This window comes from Pristis pectinata, chromosome 1 (assembly GCF_009764475.1).
Source record: "Pristis pectinata isolate sPriPec2 chromosome 1, sPriPec2.1.pri, whole genome shotgun sequence".
Taxonomy (NCBI): domain Eukaryota; kingdom Metazoa; phylum Chordata; class Chondrichthyes; order Rhinopristiformes; family Pristidae; genus Pristis; species Pristis pectinata.
In genome coordinates this window covers 66,669,490-66,695,145 of record NC_067405.1, presented here as the reverse complement: position 1 = coordinate 66,695,145, position 25,656 = coordinate 66,669,490, and the positions used below count along the sequence as shown (strand labels likewise).

The 25,656-nt window shown below is 38.2% G+C and overlaps 1 protein-coding gene across 9 annotated transcripts in view; it reads right to left on the bottom strand.

Annotated features, from left to right (window-relative positions):
- The window catches only part of hdac4 (histone deacetylase 4), a 317,998-nt gene that overhangs the window by 127,652 nt on the left and 164,690 nt on the right, over nt 1-25,656 (bottom strand). For all 9 annotated transcript variants that reach the window (XM_052044275.1, XM_052044186.1, XM_052044757.1 and 6 more), the window contains 3 exons: nt 13,501-13,739; nt 10,571-10,721; nt 2,882-3,002 (listed from right to left, as the gene is read on the bottom strand). In XM_052044275.1, coding sequence (XP_051900235.1) covers nt 2,882-3,002; nt 10,571-10,721; nt 13,501-13,739 — 511 coding nt within the window. The remainder of the gene's footprint in view (nt 1-2,881; nt 3,003-10,570; nt 10,722-13,500; nt 13,740-25,656) is intronic.

Below are 25,656 nucleotides of genomic sequence, written 5' to 3'. Positions count from 1 at the left end.
TCAGTCTATCTGGGGCTAAAATACATTTTTGAGGAAGGTGTTTGCAGTTGATCCATTGGGCAATGTACCAGTCTGCTGTGCTACTTCACAAAGCATTGCTGATTGTGGGAAGGGAGAGAGTAAACAAACTTGCAGACTTCAATTTCCAATTCTGACCAAGTGATCAGAAGAATTGGATTGATCTACAGCATGATCTGTCAAACAACTATGCTAGCATGATACAAAACTTAGTTTATGATTTACTTAATATAAGCATAGATAGATATAATTCAAATAGCACAGCCACTTCTTACTATGTTGCAGTTATGTGACTTAGTGAACACCAACACAATCCTTGCATCTCACCTTCTTTGCATGTCCAAAAGCACTTTATAACAAATGAATCACTTCATTAAAATGCTCCTTGATGAGATCAAAGGCATTTGGCCAGATCATGCTGGACCCAGCCTGCCACCCTGAGATCCCAGTCACCTGGTCCAGATATACAGTAGACGACAGATCTTGCTGCCCCTCTGCACCCTCAAGGTGGGAGTGGCTGAGCAGCAATTGGGCCTTAAGAGGCAAAGTGCTGAGGTTCCACCTCTGGAATATACTGACATGCTTTGAGTAATGGCAAAGCTGTGGACAGAACTTTAGTAGTTTTTAAATGGGTCTCTGATATTGAGATTTTAAAACTATTAAAACTGAAGTGCATGATTAAAATTTAAAAAAAAACAATCTTAAATAGAAAAGTAGCCCAACCCCCCATCGAAATAATTACAAATAGTGAAGTAAAATCATTAAAACAAAAATTCCTTTGCCTCTTAATTCACAGACCTGGAATCCCCACTGAAGTCAATGGATTCCTGGGTTCCCTGATTCTACGCTACATAGAGTTCAGCGGTCAGGAGAAGTGACATGGGAAACCAACACAATAAGTTCTAGGCTGTTGCATTCAGCATGTGCAAAATCTGAGATTTACTTCAGTTTCAGTGGCTGAAAGCTGGCAATTTTGATTGGAACTGATTCCAGCCAGCAAGATTCTCTCCTTCATGGGAAAAAAGCTTGGTCACTGACATTAGAAAAGCTTTTTCAGAAAGCTGTATTATAGTCCCAGGGTTAGAAATGACTTCAGATTAAGGTTCTTGACCTTCAAAGTCATTATATTGCTACAGAATTCTGCTTGTTAAAGGTTACAAGGATCAAGATTGCAAACTGGATTTGCATCATTCACTTGATAATAATAGTCATTCTTTCTCAATCTCCTAAATGCAGATGAAGAAACTCTCTCATGGTACCAGGGCCATTAATGGATATAAAAGTGTTTTAGAAACTGAAGAAAATGCAGTGGAAAATTGCTATTACATGCTAATCTTCATAAAAATAATCAGAAAATTAAACTTACATTATGGTCTATTAGTCTATTCCCAATAGCTTTGTGGCTAAATGCTCAGTCTAAAAATGGAGAGCTGTTAATGGCTGTGAACTACATTACCAAAAAATCAGCAAGCTGAGTAAAAAAATAATCTAAAAGATGTACAATTATTGACAGTCACACCTCTGAATAACTAACTATAGCTAAATACCAATATAAATTTGCAGACTTAGTCTGCAAGACACTGCAACCTCATTTACGTTACTGTAAATACTTATTCACTGACACTTTGAGTGTTTCAAATCATATGCAACATCAGCAACCAGTTTATAGATGCAGTGGAGGAGTAAAATATAAAAAGAGTTGGATTTTTTTGGCAGTTAAGTAGCTACTAGAAAATTTGTGAGAGTACTTAGACACACCATAAACAAATCCAAGATTAAGTAGTGATGCAATTTCTGAATCACATATTTAATGCACTCTGGGGAGAGGCTGCCTCATGCTAGGTATTCGTATTTTCAAAAATCTGTCACTTGCACTTGCCATTTCTCAAAGCATGTCAGTACATTCCAGAGGTGGAATCTCAGCACTTTGCCTCTTAAGCTAGCAGTAACTTATTGTGATACATGGAACTGGATTTGGTGTCCAGAATGCCAAAGTGAATGGGATATTTTAGGAAGCTGACAAGATACTGTATCCATGCTGAGGAAAACTGGAATTTTAGAACAAAAGCTCCAGAGGTTGGGTAAGAAAGCACGCACACACAAGTCCTCTGTTTCACTTAATCCCACTATTTGGGCACATCCCCACATTAAAAGCATTACATTAATGCAAGTTGTTGTTTGCTGTTCACTGGGGGGCAAGCAAATGCTGCTGAAGCCTCATATCTCAAGCTGATAGTATCCCATAGAACAGTGGGACTGTATTTATTTTGATAGGTAGGAAGATGGGGCAGTAAATTCATATATTTAGTAAGTCATGCCATCTTCCATGTCACTTCAGCCCCTAACATTACTTGCCACCTAGCAAGGAGTCACAGCACAGCAGATATCATCATCCTTTCTGGTGGCGGGGATGAAAGGCTGGGTGGAAGTGGGAAGCAAGGCAGGCGCTAAATGAAACATTCATTGTTGAAAGTTAGTTGTCTGTTCCAAGTAGTTCTGCAGTATTTCTGGACACAGTTGAGAATTGCTGGCCAGCATTTCTGGTTCATCAGTCATGAAAAAAAATGTTGTTTCTTGACTGATGAGCCAGAGGGGCTGGCCAGAAAACCTTGCCAAAGCAACACCTTAACATGCAGATGGAGCTAGCTGGATAAGCTCTAATTTGGTTCATCAGTGAAACATCATGCAATTGAAGCACTGAGTTTAGTATGTAGCACGCATCACTATAGAAAAATATGTGTAGTCTGTATAAGGAAAGCAGGAAGTGTACAATTCTCAGAAGCTTGTTTTGAAAAGGTATTCAGCTAGTTGAGAAAAGTCCGTGTTCATTTCATTAACAATGCAGCTCAGGAACCATACTTACCCGTACCAATATCTTGGGTCATTTGGAATGGAATGGTTTATTGCCCTATGTGCTGCAGCTTTCTTTTTATTGAGGACAAACTCCTGAAGTCTTAATTTCACTTCTGTGCTTGCTACTGCACCTAGGAAACATACACAGAAACAGTGTTATCTAAAACTTAAGATCAACAAGCAGATTGTATAATAATTATTCTCTTGTAAAATGTACTTTATTTTCCCCCTAGAATAAAGCATCTTCAGACCACTGCCTAATGCCTCACTATAATGAATTATGTTTTAATTCACACACCAATGTAGATTAATGGATGCATCACCAATAAAACAAACAGAATTTGACCCATGAAGCACTTCCTCTCATGGAAACTCCCCGACCCCATCATCAGACGTAACTACCTATAATTCTCTAGAATTTGTTGTTGTTATCTAATTCAGAATACCATTCTAAGTATTAATTACATTCCTGACATCAGTCCTGGACTTGTCTTTTGTAATAACCAATCAACAAAATGCTTTAAAGATCGGTGTGGCAAGCACATTGGATGTTTCTTTAACCAAAACAGAAGATCTACGTATCGAAACTTTAGTAATGCTATTCTCCTCGCAGTGTGCTGCTTTATTCAAGCCATTTGAAGGACACAATAGCAAAACTGCATGAGGTGATAGCTTTATAGAAATTTGATATGATGAAGCAAGGGCAGAGATGATAGTTACTGACTAAAACAAGGGCCAACATGCCTTGTCATGTAGTCTTTAACTGACCGTCCCCGAAACAACAATACAAATTTATATATCACCTTCATGTGGAAGAACATATGAAGCATTTCACAGGACCAGTTTTAAATAAAATTTGGAAAATAGCAATCAGGTATCACTCCATTGTGTGTCAACTGGTTTCAAAATGCTTGGAAACAAATTACAGACTCTCAGTTCTATACCAGTCCATATCACACAATCAGAGAATGCAAAGTGAATGACAGGAATAGATAGTATCCCTAAATTCACAAACAGAACCAATATATCTTTTGCAAATAACTGAATAAGCCAGAGCAAGAAACCTCTCAAAATCAAAACGGGACTGGCTTTTTGAGACAACTTTTGAGTTTATAAAGGCACAACGTACAAAGTAAATCTTTATAAACACTGGTTATCCTTCAGCTGTAATTATGGGCAGCACATAGAACAAAGAACAGTACAGCACAAGAACTGGCCATTTGGCCCAAAATGTCTGTGCTGACCACAATGCCAATTTAAACCAGTCCCATCTTGCTGCATCTGCTTCCACCACCTCCCATGGCAGCATGTTCCAGGTACCTACCACTTTCAAAGATGAAACTTGCCTCATAAATCTCCGTTAAACTTTCCCCCTCTCACAAATCTATGTCTGTCTTTTCACCCTGGGGAAAAAGACTATCTACGCCTCTCATAATCTTATACATTTCTATCAGGTCATCCCTTAGCCTCCGATGCTCCAGAGAAAACAATCTAAGTTTGTCTAACATCTCCTTGTAGCCAATCCAGGCAACATCCTAGTGAACCTCCTTTGCACCCTCTCCAAAGTCTCCACATCCTTCCTGTAATGCAGCGACCAGAACTGCACACAATACTCCAAGGATGGCCTAACCAAAGTTTTATACAGCTGCAACATGACTTGCCAACTTTTATACTCAATGCCCTGACCAATGTATGGCTAATGTCTTCTTTACGAATTTCACCCCAAGATCCCTCTGTACAGCAGTGTTCCTAAGGTTCTTGCCATTTATTTTATACTTTCCTCTTATATTTGACCTCTCAAAGTGCAATATTTCCAACTGATCTATATCTTCCTGTATGCTTGGACAACCTTCCTCACTATCCACAACTGCACCAATTTTTTGTGTCATCTACAAACATACTAATCAGCCCATCTACAGTTTGATTGAAATCATTTATATATATCACAAACAACACTGCCCTACCCTTATCAGTCATCTTTGTCACCTTCTCAAAAAACTCAATCAAGTTTGTTAGATGTGAACTCCCCTGCATGAGGCCATAAGGATGGATGACAAGCTCTCAGATAGGGTGCAAGGAAAGTTATTTGAATGACCTTCAGGCTGCAGAATCTCAGCTACATGCAGAGACTGGAGAAGCTAAGATTGCTTTCCTTAGGTTGGCAGGGTGAGGAAGGCAGCACATGATGCACAATGGATGGGTGGAGATTTTGTCATGTGCAGAGGGCCACAAGAGCAATCCCAGTTGAGACACATCTTATTACTCATCCTAAACAAATAAATCAAAAGAGATGCCTTATATCAGATTTTAATTTAGACTTCTAAAGAGGCCTCCACTAGCTTTAAGCATTTACCTAGGAATTGTACTTAGCACCAGAGTTATTTTGTAACTCTAGTTCAACATAATGCTGAAAGAATGCACTTTTTCTCAGGAGGAAGCCTCCTCATATAATAGGTTTCACAGAGGTTCCAAAAATTGACATAAAACATTCCTGAAGGAGTTTTTTTTGTGCCTTGGACATCCTCAATGGTCTTGTTTTACCGTCCCTTTCAGCAAAAAGCTTTAGACTTACAACTGCAGACATGCCGTTTGAAGTATCCTGCTGCTAATAACCACTAACTTTCTTACAGCTTCAGTGACATGCAATCTAGTTTTGCTGCCTCAGCTGTGTTAAAATAGGAGCAATTGATGCAACCTAAAATAGCTTTAATCCTTTGGAAATTTGAAATTTTTTTTTAATTGTTGCAAACAAATAGTAGTTAATTCTGAATAAAACTATGTATTAGGTTCTAATTTTTGGAAAGAATTTTAATAACTAAAGCAAGTTTCTTGACGTGTATTCAGTCCATTCATCCTACTCTCATGAAATTAGACCCCTCCAAACTTTAGCGTAACAATTGCTTTTCTTTATGAAGGGGTTGAGATGATACCTGGGTTATATAAAATATTTTTTCTCATCTGTAGAAACGAAAAGGCTGCCTTTTGATGCCAATGATGTAATAAGCTAGTTTCAAGTATCTCAACCACTTCCGATTTACAATGTCTCTTCTATAATTAGTCTATACTGAAAAAGATCAACCTCCGTGATCAACTCCACATTACACAAGTGACAATACTCATTTGCTATATTTAAATATAGGGAACCATTTTGTTCAAGTGGCTTTGTTAAAAGGGAAATATCCTATTGAGAGAAACTATCGAGAGTTTCTATTCTGGTTTTCTCAGCACTTTTACCTCCTAGCACATTTGCAAACTCAGATAATTACACAATTGAAGTAAAGGAACTTAAAAGTTTAGAAGTGTGATTTATATGAAGTACTCATCATATGAAAAAGAAAAACCATTGAACAATCCATGCTGACCATTTATTCTGAGGCTATCAACCATAGTTCTAGATTCAGCAGTTAGAGCAATCAGCTCCTAATGCCCAATCAGTGCTGTTTACTTGCGTGATCCAATGTTATTGTAATAAAGGCTAACAAAATCACTTGAGTTGCATAATTTGTGTTTTTCCAATATGACTTTAATTACTAACTTCCAGGAAGTCTCACAACTCACTTTCTCACCCAACTTTTTATCACCAGAAAACTTGTATACATCCTGTGTCCTTTCATCTATTTCATGAATATAAATTTTAAATGGTTGCAGACCAAGCTGTTATCATTGTGGAGTCTTACCAATCTTAAAATGACATGTTAATTCCTATTCTCTGGTTCATGATATATCATGCATTCATGTTATTGTATTACCCACAACCATACAAGCCATTATTTCATGAAACCACCCTTTGAGCAGTACCTTACCAGCTGCCAAAGATATACTCCACACTACTGGTTCCCCTTTTAATTACGTGTTCAGAAAAAAACTCTTATTAAATTTATCAAACATGATTTTCCTTTTACAAAAACCCTATTACCTTGGCCCAAGCAGATTATGATGTTGATAGTGGTGTAAATAAACTACTGATAATGGATTACAGTGTTACAAGCTTGTGACAACTGACATCAGGACAAGGGTCTTCAACCCTTTATTTCTGTTTCCCTTTCTGCAGATGCTTCTTGACCTGCTGATTATTTCCAGCATTTGTTGTTGTTTTTACATCAGGTTAACTGTTCTGCAAGTCTCTAATTTATTTTTGTTCTTTATATCTGTTGCCTTCAAAATCACTGGATCCATCCTTGGCAATTGTGGAAGATTACCAATAGGTGCGGTGAGAATAGAAGTTAATGCTAAACATGACCAGTTGTCCTCTCTCCATATAGAACCATTCATCCTACTATTAAGCCAGAGAAGAAAGTAGTAATGGAAAGAAAGCAAACAGTTGGCATGGTGCAGCTGGAGGAAGAGAAAGACAGGAGTAAAGATACAGAAGAACCCCCAGAGCTGGAATTACCCAAGACAATATTACTATATATTTTAACATATCTAAAAAAGACATTCCAGCTAGTTTCATTTGGAAGACTTAAGGACCACTTTATAAAGATTTTGATTCCATGGACAGGGGATGTCTGTTGCAAGGTTACAATGGAGAAATTGGGTTTGTTTTCCTCAGGGCAAAGGAGGTTGAGAAAAATCAAAAAAAAACTGCAGTTGCTGGAAATCTGAAAAGAAAACAGAAAATGCTAGAAGTACTCAGCAGTAAGGCTGCATCTGTGGGGGGAAAATAAATTCAATGTTTCAGGTTGGAGACCCTTTGTCAGAACTGGGAAGGAGGTAGATGACTGACACAGTCAGAGAAATCAAGTTTCTTGAAGTTGTAGAATTCAGTATTGAGTCCATAAATCTGAAATGTGCTCAGATGGAAAATGAGGTACTGTTCCTCAAGCTTGCATTGGACCTTATTATAACAGTGCAGATGGCCACAGACTGATAGGTCTGAGTGGGAGTGTATGGAGAATTAAAGTGGCAGGCAACAGGAAGCTCAGGGTCACCCCTGTGGGCTGAATGCAGGTGGCAGTCACTCAATCTGCATTTGGTTTCTCCAGTGTAGAGGAGACCACCAAATCCAGTACACTGGATTGGAAGAAGTGCAAGTGATTTGTTTGTTCACCTGGAAGACTCCTTGGGTCCCCAGATGGTAGGACGGAAGAGGTGAAAGGAGAGGTGTTGCATCGTTTGCGGTTGCAAGGAAAGTGCCATGGGGAGGTGGTGGGGGATTCTTTGCAGTGACAACTGAACAACACTTATCCTTTCTCAATGTCCAGTGACCCAAACCTCAGTAGTAATAATGAAGAAAAAGCTAACCAAAGAACACTGAATAATCAAGACAAATCCAATAAAGGCACTGTAGAAGAACAGAAAGTATAATGCATAAATAGACCTCATTGGAAAGGTTGGAAAATACTGAAAGTGGTCAACATTTCCAGGTAATCCTCACCCTGCAAATAAAATCTTAAAAGCCACATATTTCTGCCACGTCTCCCTGGGTCACCAGAGTCACATGCACCCATTACAACAATATCCTGAAGCTTATGAACAATATTCATTATATAGTATTCCTGATCTGATAGAAGTAGACCAGCATTTTCTTATAAGAGGATCTGTACCAAAAAAACGTGAATTGGAAACCCAGCAATGAATCAAAGTAACTACTGGGAGAGCTCAGAATAGTACCAAGAAAAATGAGAGATTAAAAAAAAGACTTGCTGTGACCAGAAATATGAGGAAACTATTTAAATATATATATATAATGCCATTTAAGTCTGAGTCTGCATTGATTAATACATTTAAGTCTGAGTCTGCATTGATTAATAATTGGGATGATTTATGGAGCTTTTTTTTTTAAAAACAGTGGATGACTACATACTTGTAACAAAATCTTTTGCTCCACCACATACAGTTCAATTTCCCACAGCAACTATCCCAGTAATCTTCAACCAAAATTGAACAGAAAGTAAAGCCAGTTTTTTTTTTTGAAAAGCACCTACATCAGCTAGAAAATGCAATATTAAAACTGTGAATCAGATTTCACATTTAGGAACCTTACATAGAAGCTAACTCGCACTTTATCCAAAGGTTAACTTCAATAAAGCCCAACAGAAAGTTGATTGTTAACCTGCACCATTCATTAATAATTATTCAATGAGGGACAAAAGAGAATCTGCATGCAGTACAGGATATACTTATAGCTGACAAGATATGAACCCTACTAATGCCTTTAGTGTTACACGCGCTCAATTTACAATAAAAATGCTTTAAAAAGTCTTTGAAGTATTAAATTACATGCTTCTGCTATTTGTAAAAAAAAATATGACCTTGCGCATCATGTTGTTACATAAATATTTAGTAGTTAGGTGACATGTCCCTGAAACCCATCAGAATAGTGAGATGACCAATTTGGATGGGGTGGGGGTGCAGGGGTGAGGGAGGTCAAAATTCTGCTTGTGACAAATCACTTGCAAAACATTAATCCTGAATTAATGAATATAACAAAAAAATGACAGCAACCTAATTGCAATATTGTAATTCAATTTTTGGTCACAGGCAGTCGCTGGGTTACAAATGCTCAACTTTTGGCACCCATAGATACCCATAGAGCTCCCATAATATTAATAAATTCAAAAGTCCAACAAACATATATACATTTGTTCCTATGAACTGCAGAACTGTTTCATCTCTCTCTCCATTTTTAGTAATTGTTCTTTCTTATCACTCTTGTGTGTTTTTGACATCAGTCATTACAGTACTGTGGAGGTATGGTTACCATATTGAGTGATTGTGTATTTTCTAACTTATGGATAAAATTGACTTGAGGACATCTGTAAAAAAAAAGGAACCCATTAGTTACCCAGGGATGGCCTGTATTCTTATTTATTTTACCCATCCAAGATGCTGTATCTAAATTGTAATTCCAATTCCAGGAAGCTTTAATTAGAAGCACAGGAGTAAACTTATTCTCCACTGCTACTTTATACTCCTACCTTTGATGCATTTGTGAAGTGTTTATTCTGTTGAAACGTCCACTTTAAAAGCAGAAGACAAAGTGCAGAATAAGTCTTTAACAATGGTAATTTTTGATCAAATCCAAGAAAAATTGTCTTATTTCTGGCTTATAGTATAAATCATTCCACCAAAGAAAATTCTATCTGCTATATCCTGATGCATACACGTTTAGAAAGAAAACACAAAACATGCTGAAAAATCAGAGGATTTGGCCAAGTGTTTGTCCCTCTGGAAAACATGTTCATATTAAGAACTATTAACTTAAGAAATGCAGAAAATATTACATTTTGTGCTGCTTTGTTTCCAAAATAAAGTCAGAATGCATAAAAAGTTCTCTAATAAAACAACCAGCCTAATATTTTATCAACATTATCAGCATTATGTCAGCAGCATCAATGTATTGAGCCAAGTTTGTGGGTGTAGGGCATGAAAACTGTGGATTACGTAATGTGCTCCACAGTACCAGAATCAGAAGAAGCAAGTTCATTCTGAATACATTCAGATAATTAGCCAGCCAAACACTGAACTGAACTGCTGAAATAAATGCAGTACAGAATATGCACAGCAGAAAATTTGGTACTGTATGCATAAATGCTGTATAGGCAGCTTTTATTTTAAATCTTGCAACTCTAACCAATGGAACTATATTTATCATATAGTTCTATACATAGTATTGTCAGTGCACGGCTGAGGTCTAATATTAATCCTACAGGTTATCACTATTTGAGTGATCAATAAGGACAATAGCATTTCTTACTTTCTTTTCCTTTTTCCTTATTCTTCAACAGAAGTAGTTTCTGTTCTCTGTGTTGCTTTTCTATCTCCTGTTCCTGGCGATGCTGTTCCAGTTTACGCTGCTGTTCCAAAATTTCCTGTTGGTGTTTCAATGCAAGCAAGTCCTGTTGATGCTTAAAATAAAAGGAAAAAGGGAAGGTAAGCAGCTGATGACTAAATATTAGTGATACAGTAATTGAATTCTTCCCTGCATTCTAATGCAAATCATTGTAACTAAAAATTATAACACCACTTGTACTCCAGTAGGATGCTGAGATAGGTGACCAGTACACTTGTGTGTTTCAGACAGGATTTTTTTTTTATATTTAATATGCAAATAAAAATACTCTGATGCACTATGAAAACCATCACCATTTGTGCTGGCACTGTTTAGCTGCTTCATTTGCCAATCTTGAGAATAAAAATTATCTGCAGAAGGCAACAATACTTTAAGGTGTTTGTCAATTCTTCTCTCAATTATACAATTAACTGAAACTGTAAAAAGTATAACTGGAGCACTTTCACTAGTGATAATGAATAACAGGAGATAAAATCCATCTGATATAATCCCTCGTTCTAACATGCAGTCAATCTGCCATATTATGGGGTTGTGGTGTCAGATTGGCTCAGGTGATTCAGACCTAATGCAGTCACAATCGTCTCTGAGGCCAATTTAAAGAAACATCCTATATAGTTTTAAATGGATTTGTTTACCTTCTCAGAATACAAGCAAAGCCAGAAAGATCATATTCATTATCAAATACGGATAGCCCTGAATAAGTGGTGATGTGTCTTCTCAATGAATAACTTTATCGAGTATGCTTCCAAATAGAATTTGGTATAAAATTCTTAGAATGAAATCCATTGATAATGGAGGAAACAATGTTATGTTCAAGTTTGGATGATGCACAGCTTGGAGAGAAACTTGCACTAAGATTGTGCCCATTATTTTGCTGCTCTAATTCTTCTCAAATGGTACAGCTTTAAGACTATGGGGACTGCTAATGTGACTTTGTATTTTATAGATAGTACACAGTGCAGCTAGAGTTAGCTTGTTTTCTGGGGGCTAGATTTAAAGTTCAGTGGCAGATTGATGACATTGAGTTTTCCTCAAGTGTTCTTGTCCAAGCTAGGCAAGTGGTGAGTATTACACCACATTCATGACTTTGAAGACTTTGATGGTTCAGAAGGGAGCCACAGATACTTCAGGAAATTATCCATGGCTTACAAAATGGTTCAGCAGTGAAAAGTCCATTAAAAAAATTGGAAATTTGACAAAACAACCAGAATTTTCTTTTGTTGATATATGTTCGAATATAGAACAGGGAATACTCCAAATAAATTATAACCTTCTACATCTTCCGTCAATTAATAGTGCTGGATGACTGCCATTATTTTGTGCAGAGAGAAATTTTTTTTTATATATACAAGCATTGTTTTTGTTGACTTTCTCCAAATTCAAATTCTTAAACAGTATTTTGAGATATTAAAGAAAAAAATATTTTAAAAATTTTACAAGAAGATTTTTCCAAATGAATTCTGAAGTAAATGGATGTTACACCATAAGCTTCTGCTTTCATAATTACCTCAAAAGAGCTATACATGGACAGGTCAGGCAAGGTAACTAAACACTTGGTCAAAGAAATGGTTTGGAGAAGGTTTTTGAAGCAGAAGTGGGGAATCTAGTATTTTTGTCACCAATGTGAGGTGAAATTCAGGAATTGGAAAAAATTGCAATGTTAAAGAGGAAACTTAAATGGTGGGTTCTTTAAAGAGGAGATAACGCAAAAGAATTACAAAAAAGGTTGATAATTTATCCTCCTTCCATTCACTCTTTTCCGCTGCATAAACAGGGGAATATGCAATGCAGAAATTCTGATATGTTTATAAAATGTTATCGACAAATGTTAATTTGATTTCTCTCTCCACAGATCTTGCTTGATCTGTTGAGTGCTTCCAGAATTCTGTTCTTATTTCAGATTTTCAACATCTGCATTTATTTGCTTTTTTCTACCACCTGCACTTTTTTTAAAACTTTCTGACACTTAAATACTGTCCTGGTCTTCCCTTTTAAGGCCACTACCCTTTTCCCTTGAATGGAAATTTCTCCAGCTTGGTAGCTGCTTGATTTGTCTTCATAATTTTATAACTTTTGCAGATAACCTCATGGATAGAAAACAGTCTAAATAATTGATTTTCTGATTTTACTTTTTAATAATTGCTCAGTTGATGCTGTTGGACAGACTAATAACTGGAATGTGACTATTGAAATGTGAAGAAGAAAAGATAAGGGTTTATATTAGAGAAGTTTAAGAACTCAGTGTCATGGTGTTTTGTTACTTTGCATTAGAGTACATGTCCTCCCCAGTTTACGAATACCTGACTTATGTACTGCCCGTACATACGAACAAGCATTCAGGAAACTGGCAGTATGCTTTTACTGGCAGCTGCGGAACTGCGAGCATCTTCTGCTCTGTGGGAATTCAATTTGCAACCACATTTCCAACTTGCAAACTGTTCGGTTACAAACAGTTCACAGGAACTGAACCCCCCTGTAACCTGGGGAAGGCTTGTATACTGCAGCAGCAATACATTAAATTGAACTCTCGCACTGTTATAACATCCCCCAAATTAAATACATTAACTAAATGAACAGGAAACAGATACTGGTAGAGTTAGTTCTATAATATATTCTATATTTATACAGATATAAGATTTTCTATATTATTGCAGCAAGGTTCAAGTTTACCAAAATACATGCAAGAATGCATATAAATAAAGCCAATATATCCAAAATGACAGTATCAAATTAAACATATTTTTACAATTCCTTTAATAATGGATAAGCTAGAATTATAAAAAGGAGGAAAGGTTCAGCTTGAACTGGTTCTCGTTTTAAATATCTTGGGTTACCTTTATGTGCTCTTGTAGTTGGGCTTCATGTTGTCGTGAGAGCTGCTCATGCTGCCTTTGAAATTCTGCGATAAGAAGCTGCCGTTGGATCTGTTGTTTTTGCTTCAGAGCAATCAGTTCCTGTTGTAGCTGCTGCTCTCGCACACTGGGATCGGCTGCTGGCACTGAAAACTGATGATCAAGCCGAAGATCCATTGGTGTACTGGTCTGGACTTGAGGCAGTGCTGTGCTTATGTCAACTAGAAATAAAAGTACAATATGTAGTTAAAATCAGTCATTTCATGCAGAACTTCTAAGATGTCTAAAGTTATAATGAAATGCTCCAGGCAACCAATTCAAAACCCTCAGTATTATAAACGAGGGTATTGCTTCAAATTAAATGCCTCCAAACAAAGATCCAAAAAGGGAGTGTAGTCTTCTTACATCAGATTGATTAGCATGTACATGTTTTGTCTAATTTACATAAGGTCTGATGTAACTAGCTAAATATAATTGACTTTCTTGATTCTTCCCAAGTGCAGTTGAAGTAACATTAGAATGCAGGAGGATGAGCGTTAGGATGTAGGGATAGCAAAATATGGGGTAAACCATGGACAAAAAGGCTGAATCAGAAAAAGCATGACACAAGGTCATTTTCTCACAATACACTTGGCTCAGACTAATGTTGTTAGTCTATCTCACTGGATTGTTTACAGATTTTGTATACAAAACAAATTAAATGCTGTGTAAATTAAATCTGTAAATTCTCTTGAATTATGTCAATCATAACAACAAATTTAATTTCTAGCGTGTTCCAAATCACTTTACTAAAGGCTTTATCTTCCTGACAACTATTTTCTCAGGCCAAAATTTTCATTTCAATCTTTATTGAAATCTCACAGCCACACAATGTACAAGTTAATACCAATGCTAACAAATAATACATAATTATTGAGAATAGTGAAAAAACATGATATTACCAGAATTCAAAGCAACATTCTACTTTATTGTGGATAGGAAAAAACATATAAATTTAGTAATAGAGAATTTCCATTACGAAAATTATAAAAACGGTATAAAATGCAAAAAAATACAACCTGATACACTGACAGAACCTGAAACTAATGCCACATAAACAAAAGCTGGAATCAGAGGCATTCACTTGGGCAAGGATGGTATCAGTACCATCCAGAATCATGGTTGTTTTCACACAATTCTTGGACGTTTAAAACAAAAGGCATTGGAGCAAATACTGAGGCAATTAAATTCTTAGCACAGAACCCATCCAGTGACATGGGCAGAGGGAGAAGTAAGGTAGAATGTGTGCCATCTAATGGAAAGAGAATGCAAGGACAAAGATCTCAGATCATTAAGATACCATTGCCAACAAACTTTACATCAGGTTGCAATTGCCAAAATAGATTCGAATAGTTTAATGGGATTAGAATAAAAGATATTTTTCTATCTTTATATGGTTTTCTATCTATTTTTCAAGTTGCTGAACACAAGATCATGGTTTGTCACATATTCACCAAGGCAAGATAGTTCTTTGATTTCAGTTGGTGTAGTTACCATCTTCAGAAAAAATAATGACTTTTCAAGATTTACATGCAACTCAGAGAAGATCAAGGAAAATTTGAAGCATGTTATATGTCCAAGTAGAGGTGGGATAGGTGTGAAGAAAACTTCTCATATTTACAATGAGTTTTAATATGCGGTAATATCCTGGAGATTTACATACTGGTTAACTAGATATGCTAATATATAGTTTACTTTAAACTATATACTTGCTCTCCATGCACTCTGTAATTATAATACTGTATTCTGCATTCTTTTTTTCTTTTTACTACCTCAATGTACTTATGTATGGAATGATCTGTCTTGATGGCACGCAAACAAAAGCTTTTCACTGTACTTGGTACATTTGACAATAATAAATCAATACCAATACAGATTTTCTTTCCTTTGAACTATTAGTAGAAATAACAGATAAATGAAGATAATCCTGCTCTGTAATGGAAAATCATATATCCCAACACTATCGGAATGTTGGAGTAATTTGAGGACTGGCCCACGCAGGCTTTTGTGTGTACATTCAGGCATTAGAACTAATGGGACTATGGAATATACACTACAAGTCATCTGCAATTGCTCATGATGGGGTTATTAACTAAAAACTTGTGCTCATCTAATCTTAGTCTAAGGCAATTTATTGAATTTTTAATATTACCAAAGTGACTCCTTTTGGGAGATGGATATCATGTTAGGCAAGTGGGAAATCCCATTTATGCAGGCAAGAAGAACCATTTAATCCATTGCTGAAGCTTTAATCAATCAGGGATAGCAAACAATATATCCATCTCCCACCATCAAATCCAGTTTCTTTATTTGTCCTCAGAATATGAGTAAGGCAACTGTTTTTATTTTCTCATGGTATGAGGATCTAGCTGTCTAGACCACAATTTCATGCCCATCCCTGAGAAGATGTCGACTACCTGTTGAAGTAATTCTACCATGTTGTTAGTCACTTCGGTACCAAAGAAAAGCAAGGTAACATGCCTCAATGACTACCGACCAGTGGCTCTGGCATCCACCATAGTGAAGTGCTTTGAGAGGTTGGTCATGGCACGCATCAACTCCAGCCTACCAGACAACCTGGACCCATTGCAATTCACCTATTGCTGAAACAGGCCTACAGCAGATGCCATCTCCCTGGCCCTACACTCAGCTCTGGAGCATCTGGACAGTAAAGACACATACATTAGACTATTGTTTATTGACTACAGCTCTGCCTTCAATACAATAATTCCAAGCAAGCTTGTCACCAAAATCCGAGACCTAGGACTCAACTCCTCCCTCTGTAACTGGATCCTTGACTTTCTAACAAACAGACCGCAATCAGTGAGGATAGGCAGCAATACCTCCGGCACGATTATTCTCAACACTGGTGCCCCACAAGGCTGCGTCCTCAACCCTCTACTCTACTCCCAATACACTCATGACTGTGGCCAGATTCTGTTCTAACTCCATCTACAAGTTTGCAGATGATACCACTGTTGTAGGCCGTATCTCAAACAGCGATGAGTCGGAGTACAGGAAGGAGATAGAGAGCTTAGTGGAAACGGTGTCATGACAACAACCTTTCCCTCAATGTCAACAAAACAAAAGAGCTGGTCATCGACTTCAGGAAAGGGGGCAGTGTACATGTACCCGTCTACATCAATGGTGCTGAGGTCGAGAGGGTTCAGAGCTTCAAGTTCCTGGGAGTGAACATCACCAACAGCCTGTCCTGGTCAAATCACGTAGATGCCACAGCCAAGAAAGCTCACTAGCGCCTCCACTTCCTCAGGAGGCTAAAGAAATTTGGTTTGTCCCCTTTGACCCTCACCAACTTTTACTGATGCACCATAGAAAGCATCCTATCTGGATGTATCATGGCTTGGTACAGCAACTGCTCTGCCCAGGACTGCAAGAAACTACAGAGTTGTGGACACAGCCCAGCGCATCACGGACACCAGACTCCCCTCCTTGGACTCTGTCTTTACCTCTTGTCCTGGTGTAGCAGCCAGCATAATCAAAGACCCCACCCACCTGGGACATTCTCTCTTCTCTCCTCTTCCATCGGGTAGGAGATACAGGAGCCTGAGGGCACGTACCACCAGGCTCAAGAACAGCTTCTACCCCACTGTGATAAGACTGTTGAACAGTTCCCTTATACAATGAGATGGACTCTGACCTCACGATCTACCTTGTTGTGACCTTGCACCTTATTGCATTGCACTCTCTCTGTAGCTGTGACATTTTACTCCGTACTGTTATTGTTCTTACCTGTACTACATCAATGCAGTCTGTACTAACTCAATGTAACTGCACTGTGTAATGAATTGACCTGTACGATCGGTTTGTAAGACAAGCTTTTCACTGTACCTCAGCACAGGTGACAACAATAAACCAATAAATAAACCCAATAATGAAGAAGTGACAAAAAACAGGAAGACATGCTAGCTGGAGAAGAAATTACAGGTGGTGTTCTCATACACGGGCTGCTCTTGTTCTAGGTAGCAAATCATCACAGCTTTGGAAAAAGCTGTAAAAGAAGCCACAACAAGTTGCTGCTGTGCATGCAGCTATGATGTATTCACTGGTGGTATGGACATGAATATTCAGGGTGTCATTTCAGCAGGTGGTTTAAAATCCACACATTTGAATGGTCCACATTTAACTATTTCTAGGGATAGCTGGGAGGGGTAAATCCCAAGTTCTCTGAATTAATTCAGAGAATTGACTACTTGGAAGGCTAGGTTAAAGAATAGACTTACATATGATAAATTACCTGGTATTTGTCCAAGAGTCAGGTCAAATCACAATCAAGCTCTGCTGCTGAGGACATACAGTATACACCAACTTCAAGGGTCAAGTCGACTATACCCAGCACCTACCAGCCTCTGTCTCACTCTCCTCCCTCTCCTCTTTATACTGGCTATCATCCCTTTCCACTCAGTCTGATGCAGAGTTTTGATCGAAACATTGACAATTCCTCCCCTTCCCGCCCACAAATGCTGCTCGACCCAATGAGTTCCTCCAGCAGTTTGTTTGTTGCAGTCTGCCATATAGAAATGTTGTGCCGATGACTACTAGTGCTGTCTGCTTCTCTAAGAGCAAGGAGCTCCACCTGTTCCAAGGCTTTGTGCAAACCATACACAATTCTATTGAACCTGAGATGAACATTAACATTCATCAATGCAAGTGACAGATGCTTTGGAAGCTCACGTAACTGTTACCTTGACTTGGGGGCAATTAATCAATGACCTGCACAGAATTTGTACACAAATCATAACAAACATTTTAGCATATTCCCAAGAAAGTGGCATTGGCCAAAGGAAAGTACAACCCACCACTCCCACGTACAACACCACACCTACTTTGCTATCAGTTTGTCAGTGTCCATATTAGTAATGCACAGCTGTAGCCCATGAACTGGTGGGCTCAAGGCCTTCAGGTGTTCAAGGTTGGCCACACAAAAATCAATGTCTCAGCAGTCTTCCACCTGTGAATCTGTGTCACTAGCAAAATACTAGGACATAAAATAAGAAATCAGAATTGTTGGAAGGCAGCCATTTGGCCCACCATGCTCATGTCAGCAAACTAAACAATTTATTTAGGTTAGACACATTTCTCAGCTCTTGACCCATCATCCTGTGAATTAAGACACAAAGTGTTTGCCAGTTACTACATTTTTCAGACCCTATTATCCTTTTTTTGTGGAGGGTGGGGGTGGAGGAAAGCGAGGGAGGGGAAATCCTATACTCCTTCTAAAACTTCTATCAATTACCTTAAATCTATGAGCCCCTCCTCCTCTTCACCAGTTATTGCTGTCTCTGCCAAGGATAACAAGTGAACCCTGTTCATCTTGGCTGCTTATAAATTTTATATTTCCAAGAAAACAGTCTGCCTAGTAATATTTTCCTCATTACCACAATTCTCTAGTCAGGCAACACCAATCTCTAGTGCAGTGCATGGTAGTGTAGCAATTAGCGTAACGCTATTTCAGCGCCAGTGACCTGGGTTCAATTCTGGCCGCTGTCTGTAAGGAGTCTGTATGTTCTCCCTGTGTCTGCGTGGGTTTTCTCCCACATTCCAAAGATGTACGGGTTAGGAAGTTGTGGGCATGCTATGTTGGTGCTGGAAGCATGGCGCCACTTGCAGGCTGCCCCCCAGAACACTCTACACAAAAGATGCATTTCATTGTGTGTTTCGATGTACACATGACTTATAACGATATCTTTTCTGCAGTGTGATGACCAGAATCATACACAGTACTCTGGCAAAAGTAGTAAGTGCTGGAAGCACTCAGCACATAGGGAAGGAAATCAAAACAATATTTCAATTAAGAACCCTTCATCAGATGCTGCTTGACTTGCCGAGCACTTCCAGCATTTTCTGTCTTTATTACAGATTTCCAACATCTGCTGGTCTTTGCTTCACAGCACTCTAGCAGTAGGCTACCCAGGTGTTCTGTACAGTTGTAACATGACTTCGCTACACTTGCACTTTTTGTATTGGCTGATAAGAACAAATTTTCAAAATGGCTATGAAACCACCTCATGACCTGTTATCTTCAAAATCCATGGCCACATCTACCAAGATTCCTGCTCCTTCATAGTATCCTAACAGTTACTGAAGATTCTCTTGCCCAGTTTGCCTTTACTGTATGCATTTTCTCACACCTTCCTGAATTGGCTTACATTTGTCACTTCTGTGCACATGCAATCAGTCCATTGATGCTATCACATAACTTTCATATTTCTTCCTGACACACCAGCAATTTTAAATTTTTAATTATTTGCAAACATCTTATTCATGACTCTGACATTTGAATTTAGTCATTGACCTAGATCACAAAAACAAAGAACCAAGTACTGAACACTGCAGAACTTCTCTGCACATAGAGATTAAAACTTCTGTAGATCATTACCCTCTGCTTTCTCCAGCTGAGGTGATTTTTTATTAGATCTTGCCACTTTCCCAGAGATCCCATCAACTTTTACTTCCAATAAGGGGTTTTGTCAATTCCTTGCTAAAATCCATGTTGACTATATTAATGCCCCACACTCATCAACCCTCCTTACTATCTACTTTAAAAAAAAGTGTCAATCTAACTCAACCTTTCCATAACAACCCAAGCTGATTACCCTCGACTGACTTGTGCCTAAATATCGATTTACACCAGCCCTTAGAATTTTTTGCCAATCATGCAGTTCTGGTCTATCCATTTTCCCCTCCCATTTTGAACATTCTTAGCACATTAGAAGTCTTCCAATCTCCCATTACCATGCATGTAGCAGAAGAGGATTGGAAAACTGTGGTCAGAGTGTCCAATAGTTTCTCCCTTCTCGAGAGACAAACTCCAGATGAAGCAGTTACACAGCTACCACACCGCTCCAGCAACTTGTTGTCCGTTTGCGCATTCTCCCTGTAACCTTATGGGCTTCTCCAAGGCCCTCCTATTTCTTCCCAAATCCTAAAGATGTGCGAGTAAGTTAACTGACTCTGTAAACTGCAAACTGCCCCCAGTGCAGAGGGTGGCAGGAGAATCAGGAAAGAGTTTAAGCAGATGGGAAAGAAAACAAGTTATAGGCAACTAAGTTAGGGAATGGGAATGATCTGAGAGCCAGCATGGAGTGAACGGCCTCCTTCAACGTTATTAGAAAATAAACATGAAATAAAAAAATTGCAAAATATCATCCTGTACACCATTATACTGTGTGAATACTCTGTCAAATTTTCCCTTGCAAATCTATGCTAGCACTCAGAGCATTCCCAGTCTCACTCCTCTATTTATTTTCCTGTAACCTATTCACTCTCAAATGTGCATCAACTCCCTCCCTCCCTCCTCCTGCTACCTAACCTAAATTAGAGGCAATGTACAGTAGCCAATTAATCTTTGGGATATGGGAGAAAACCCGAACACAGGGGGAAACCCATGTGGTCACTGAATGTGCAAACTCCACAGAGACAGCACCCAAGGTCAGGATCAAACAACATTTATTTTACAATCTTGAAATATGATGCAATCTCAGAGGTTTGAGAAGAGACATTATTTCATGTCACAAGGACAAGGTTATATATTTTTGTGATCTGCATTGCATTTCTTTCCTGAGCTTTGACATTTACTGCATAGGAAAGCACATCTCACAATAACAAATTATCCTTGAACAATTTTCTAATATCTCCTTGATCCACTTAATAAATGCATCTCAAATACTTCAGAGACTGGTCTCTTCCAAAATGTTAACAATGTGAAAGGTACAGGGAGTCTAATATACCCAAAATACAATTTGTAAATCCTCTCAAATTTCTTTACACACTAACTTTAGAACTACAACTTTAGATAGATTTGTTTTTCAAAAAGAACTGCAGACCTAGAAGAAACTTTTTTCCATATAAATAATGCACAAATGTTAATGGTACGTGAATAAATAAACAAAAATCAATTGTGAAGGACTGAGGTCAGGCGAGTCTGAATGTCAGCTCTTTAATTCAGAATAAAAAAAAACACCAGAGGTGCTTTGTTGCAACTATAGGCACAATAACAGATAACAAACCAAGAGCACAAACAACAATGCATTTCCAAAACTTAGCAACAATTACAGGTATTTCAAACAAAGATAAGTAAACCCAGACTGATACCAGGACTGACATATGGAGAGAGATTGGGTAAACTGGGCTAATATTCACTAGAGTTTAGAAAAACGGGGGTGGGGGGTGGGATCTTGTACAAATTTCTAACAGAGCTGGACAGATCAGATGCAGAAAGGATGTTCTGATGACGGAGAGTCCATGACCAACTACAGTCCAAGGATAAAGGTGCAAGCCTTTTCAGACTGAGATGAGGAGAAATTTCTTCTTCCAGAGAATGGTGAGCCTGCAGGATTCTCTTCTGCAGAAAGCAGTTGAAGCCAAATCATGAAAGGAGTTAGAAACTGTTCTTGGGTTCAGAAGAATCAAGGTATATGGGGAGAAAGCTGGAACAGGGGACAGGATTTGAATCATCAGCCATGATCATACTGAATAGCAGAACAAGCTCAAAGGGCTGAATGGCCTACTTCTGCTCCTATTTCCTACGTTTTTATACCATGAGTTTCACCTAACCATTCAGCACCTTGGGTCAGTTTTCACTTCCCTTTGGTTATATACAAAAATCAGCATTGCTTCAAGCTGCTTCCTCCTGTAATTGCAATAATATATTCAATGGTGGGGCACATTGAGAGTGGTAATTTTGAGAGACCAGGAATTCATTCACAAAATGTTCACTGGTAATCAATTTTATTCTTCCCTTTCCATTTTTTGGGATCTGGGTGCTGCTGGCAAGACCAGCATTTATTGCCCTTCCCTACTTGCCCTCAAGATGGCAGTGCTGTGCCACCTTCTTGAACTACTGCCATCCACCTGGTAGAGGGACTCCTACAGAGTGTTCCAGGACTTGGACCTAATGATGAAGGACTGGCAGCAAACTTCCAGATCAGGATAGTGGGCAACTTGGAGGGGAACCTGCAGCTAGTGGCATTCCCTTGTGCCTACTTTCTTTATAGAGGTAACACGCTTGGGAGTGCTGCTGGAGTAAGCCAAATTACTACTGGCAGTCTACTGTGTAGTGGTATATACTACAGACAATGGAATGAATACTTAGGGTGGTGACAGTGTTGCCAGTTGGGTGGGTTATGTTGTCCTAGATGATGTGGTGTCAAATTTCTCAAGCTTTATCGGAGCTGCACCCATCCAGGAGAATATTCCATCAGATTCCATCACTTTTGCTTTACTGTAATACAATAGAGAATCTGCCAGTAACAAGGAGCCATGATACTTCTGTTGCCACATGGGAAGGTGAGGGTTTAATGTGAAGGCGTGCCCTATTGCGTCACCGTGAATGCCAGATAACAGCTTTAAGAACTTATCTTTGGATGTGTTGGCAGTCCGTCTGAGGGAAATCTTGATTATTGCTACAATTTTCTGCACGTGATAGCATACAGAAAATTGTAGCAATTTTCACATGATAGCACATGAAAATATCTATGTCACAAGTTCACGTCCAACTATACTAAGCCTACATTCATGCTTCCCCTTCCCTGCACTCCATACTGCCTCACCCAATATACTGTATATTGTCAACTTTAAGACGGATTTTCAATTTCCAGTTGAACATGTGTGTAAACCTTTAAAATACTTCATCATCAATATTTATATTGATGAATTTCATTAACAGAATGTGAGGTAAAGAATTACAAATTATACATAACCCAGCCAATGAGCAAGATATATACCAGCTGCCTTGTTTGATCAGTATCTCTTATAAAAAAGCTGGAAATTAGTGTAAATCTATTTCTACAGCTTAGCTTTCTCCTGTGTGCATTGAAAACACTGAACTCCTGGACCACGAACAATCTTGTACTTAATTCTTCCATATTGTTAGATAAACTTTTTAATCAAACTGCAAGTATGATAAACTGAAGGAAATAATATATTCAAAATATGGCAGATAGATTCATTCTACAGACAAGATGCACACAGAAATATTAGAATGCATTCAGCTATCCTAGTCGTTTTATGACTCTCTGGAAGTTAAGAACTGTGAGCTAATTAATATATTTTCAGGATTTAAAATTCAGATATTTCTTTTAATTTGAATGTCTTGCTCTGTATCAGCCACGACTCACACATTTCTACGGTGCAGAAACAAGTCAAATGCCAGAAGTTCCTGACAGAAACATTGATTATAATTGACCTCTTTCTGCCCTCATGAAATTTGGAAAAAAGTTTTCTACTTAATGTAACCCACATCAACAGAAAAAGCCTGTAATTCATGAATATTTTATGGAAAAATAGAAATGCTTTCATTCAATTTGCCTCGAGAAATTATGAAAACCACCAGTATTCAAGATGTTAATGAAAGCACAAAGGGAATATTCAGATTCTAATTTCCAGACAACTGTTGTATGAAAAAGCAGCAAATGAACAACTAAAAGACAACCAAGGATCAGATATAAATGTGTACTTCAGTACATAATTACATGTATTTAACATGGTATCCACTTATGCATAATCACTGAAATACCACATGTCAAAAAAAACATTAAACCCATGGATGCTATGGTACATTTTGGTGGCACACTATGCTGGTACAGTTTTTGTAAGCTCACTAATACAACATGAACTATAAGTCCAGAAGAGGTTGAAGCAGCATGAATAAATGTATCCAAGACCCTTTATTCCAACATGGACTCGCACTTTTATTGAATGTGCCAGTGTACGTGCAGCTCAAATTCAAGTTTGGAAACACTCTCACGCTGTTGAGTTCTAGCAGTAAATGATATCTGACAACTGCTCAATACAATTGACTTTACATAGAAGAGAACAAGTACAGGAGTAGGTTCTTCAGCCCATGATGTCTGTGCTGACTATGATGCCAATTTAAACTAATCCTATCAGTCTGCACATGAACCATATCCCTCCATTCCCTGCACATTCGGTGCCTGTTTCAATGCCGCTTGACTGTCACTATTGTATCTGCTTCTGTCACCACCGCACCTACCGCCCATCCTCTCCCTGGCAGAGCATTCCAGGCACCTACCAAAAACTTGCATTACACATCTCTTTTAAACCTTCCCCCTTCTCATCTTAAACCCATGTTCTCTAGTATTTGGCATTTCCACCCTGGGAAAAAGACACTGCCTATCTACCCTATCTAGGTCTCTAATAATTTTATGAACTTCCATTAGGATTCCCCCCCCGCCCCCCGCCCCCAACTCAGCTTTTTGAACAGAAATGCATCAGGCAACATCTTTAAGTAGATTGTATGCACTTAAATCACACACTAATAATTATTTGGTTTTAATGTCATTCAGGGGTCTTTGATCATTTCTGCGCATATTTTAATTTTTAACCCTTAGTGTAAAATGTCAGTTTATTAAGAACATGGCTTGATTATGATTCCATAACTAGAATTCAATTTGGTTTCTTAACATTTTAAATAATTCTTGTTTCTTCAACTTGATTGAAGCAAACATTTTTCAGATTTTATTACTTTTTCAAGATTCCCTCGTTCTCTTTTTTCAGATTCCTTTGCTAAACATTTTCTCTGATAGGACTACAGATTTTGACAATGACTTGCTTTTACAGTGTCTTCAGCATAGCAGTATGTTCCAGTGTGCTTCACAGGAGGACATTAAGATAAATTACCAGAACCTTGGCCAAAGGATATACAAAATGTGTTGGAGGCAGAGAAGGCTTACTAGGCTAATACCTGAAATAAATGAATTATTATTATCCAAGGAAAAGTTGGAGAGGATAGACCTACATGGAGGTTAGAAGAATGAGAGAGGACTCAAGATGTACAAGACCCTGAGGGATGTAGAGAGAATGTTTCCTCTCATGGGAGAATCTAGAACTAGAGGTACTTGTGTAAATATAAGGGGTTGTCCACTTGATTACACTCAGATCAGCAACTCTTATTGATTGGTGGCGCAGGCTCAGGTGCCAAGTTCCACATTCCCCTCCTAATTTATTTGTTTGTATGCTTTAAGGAGCATCTTAAAAGGAGAAAGATTGTGCAGATGTGGAGTTTTGGGGTAGAATTCTAGAGCTTAGGAATGGTTGAGCAATTAAATTCAGGAAGATATT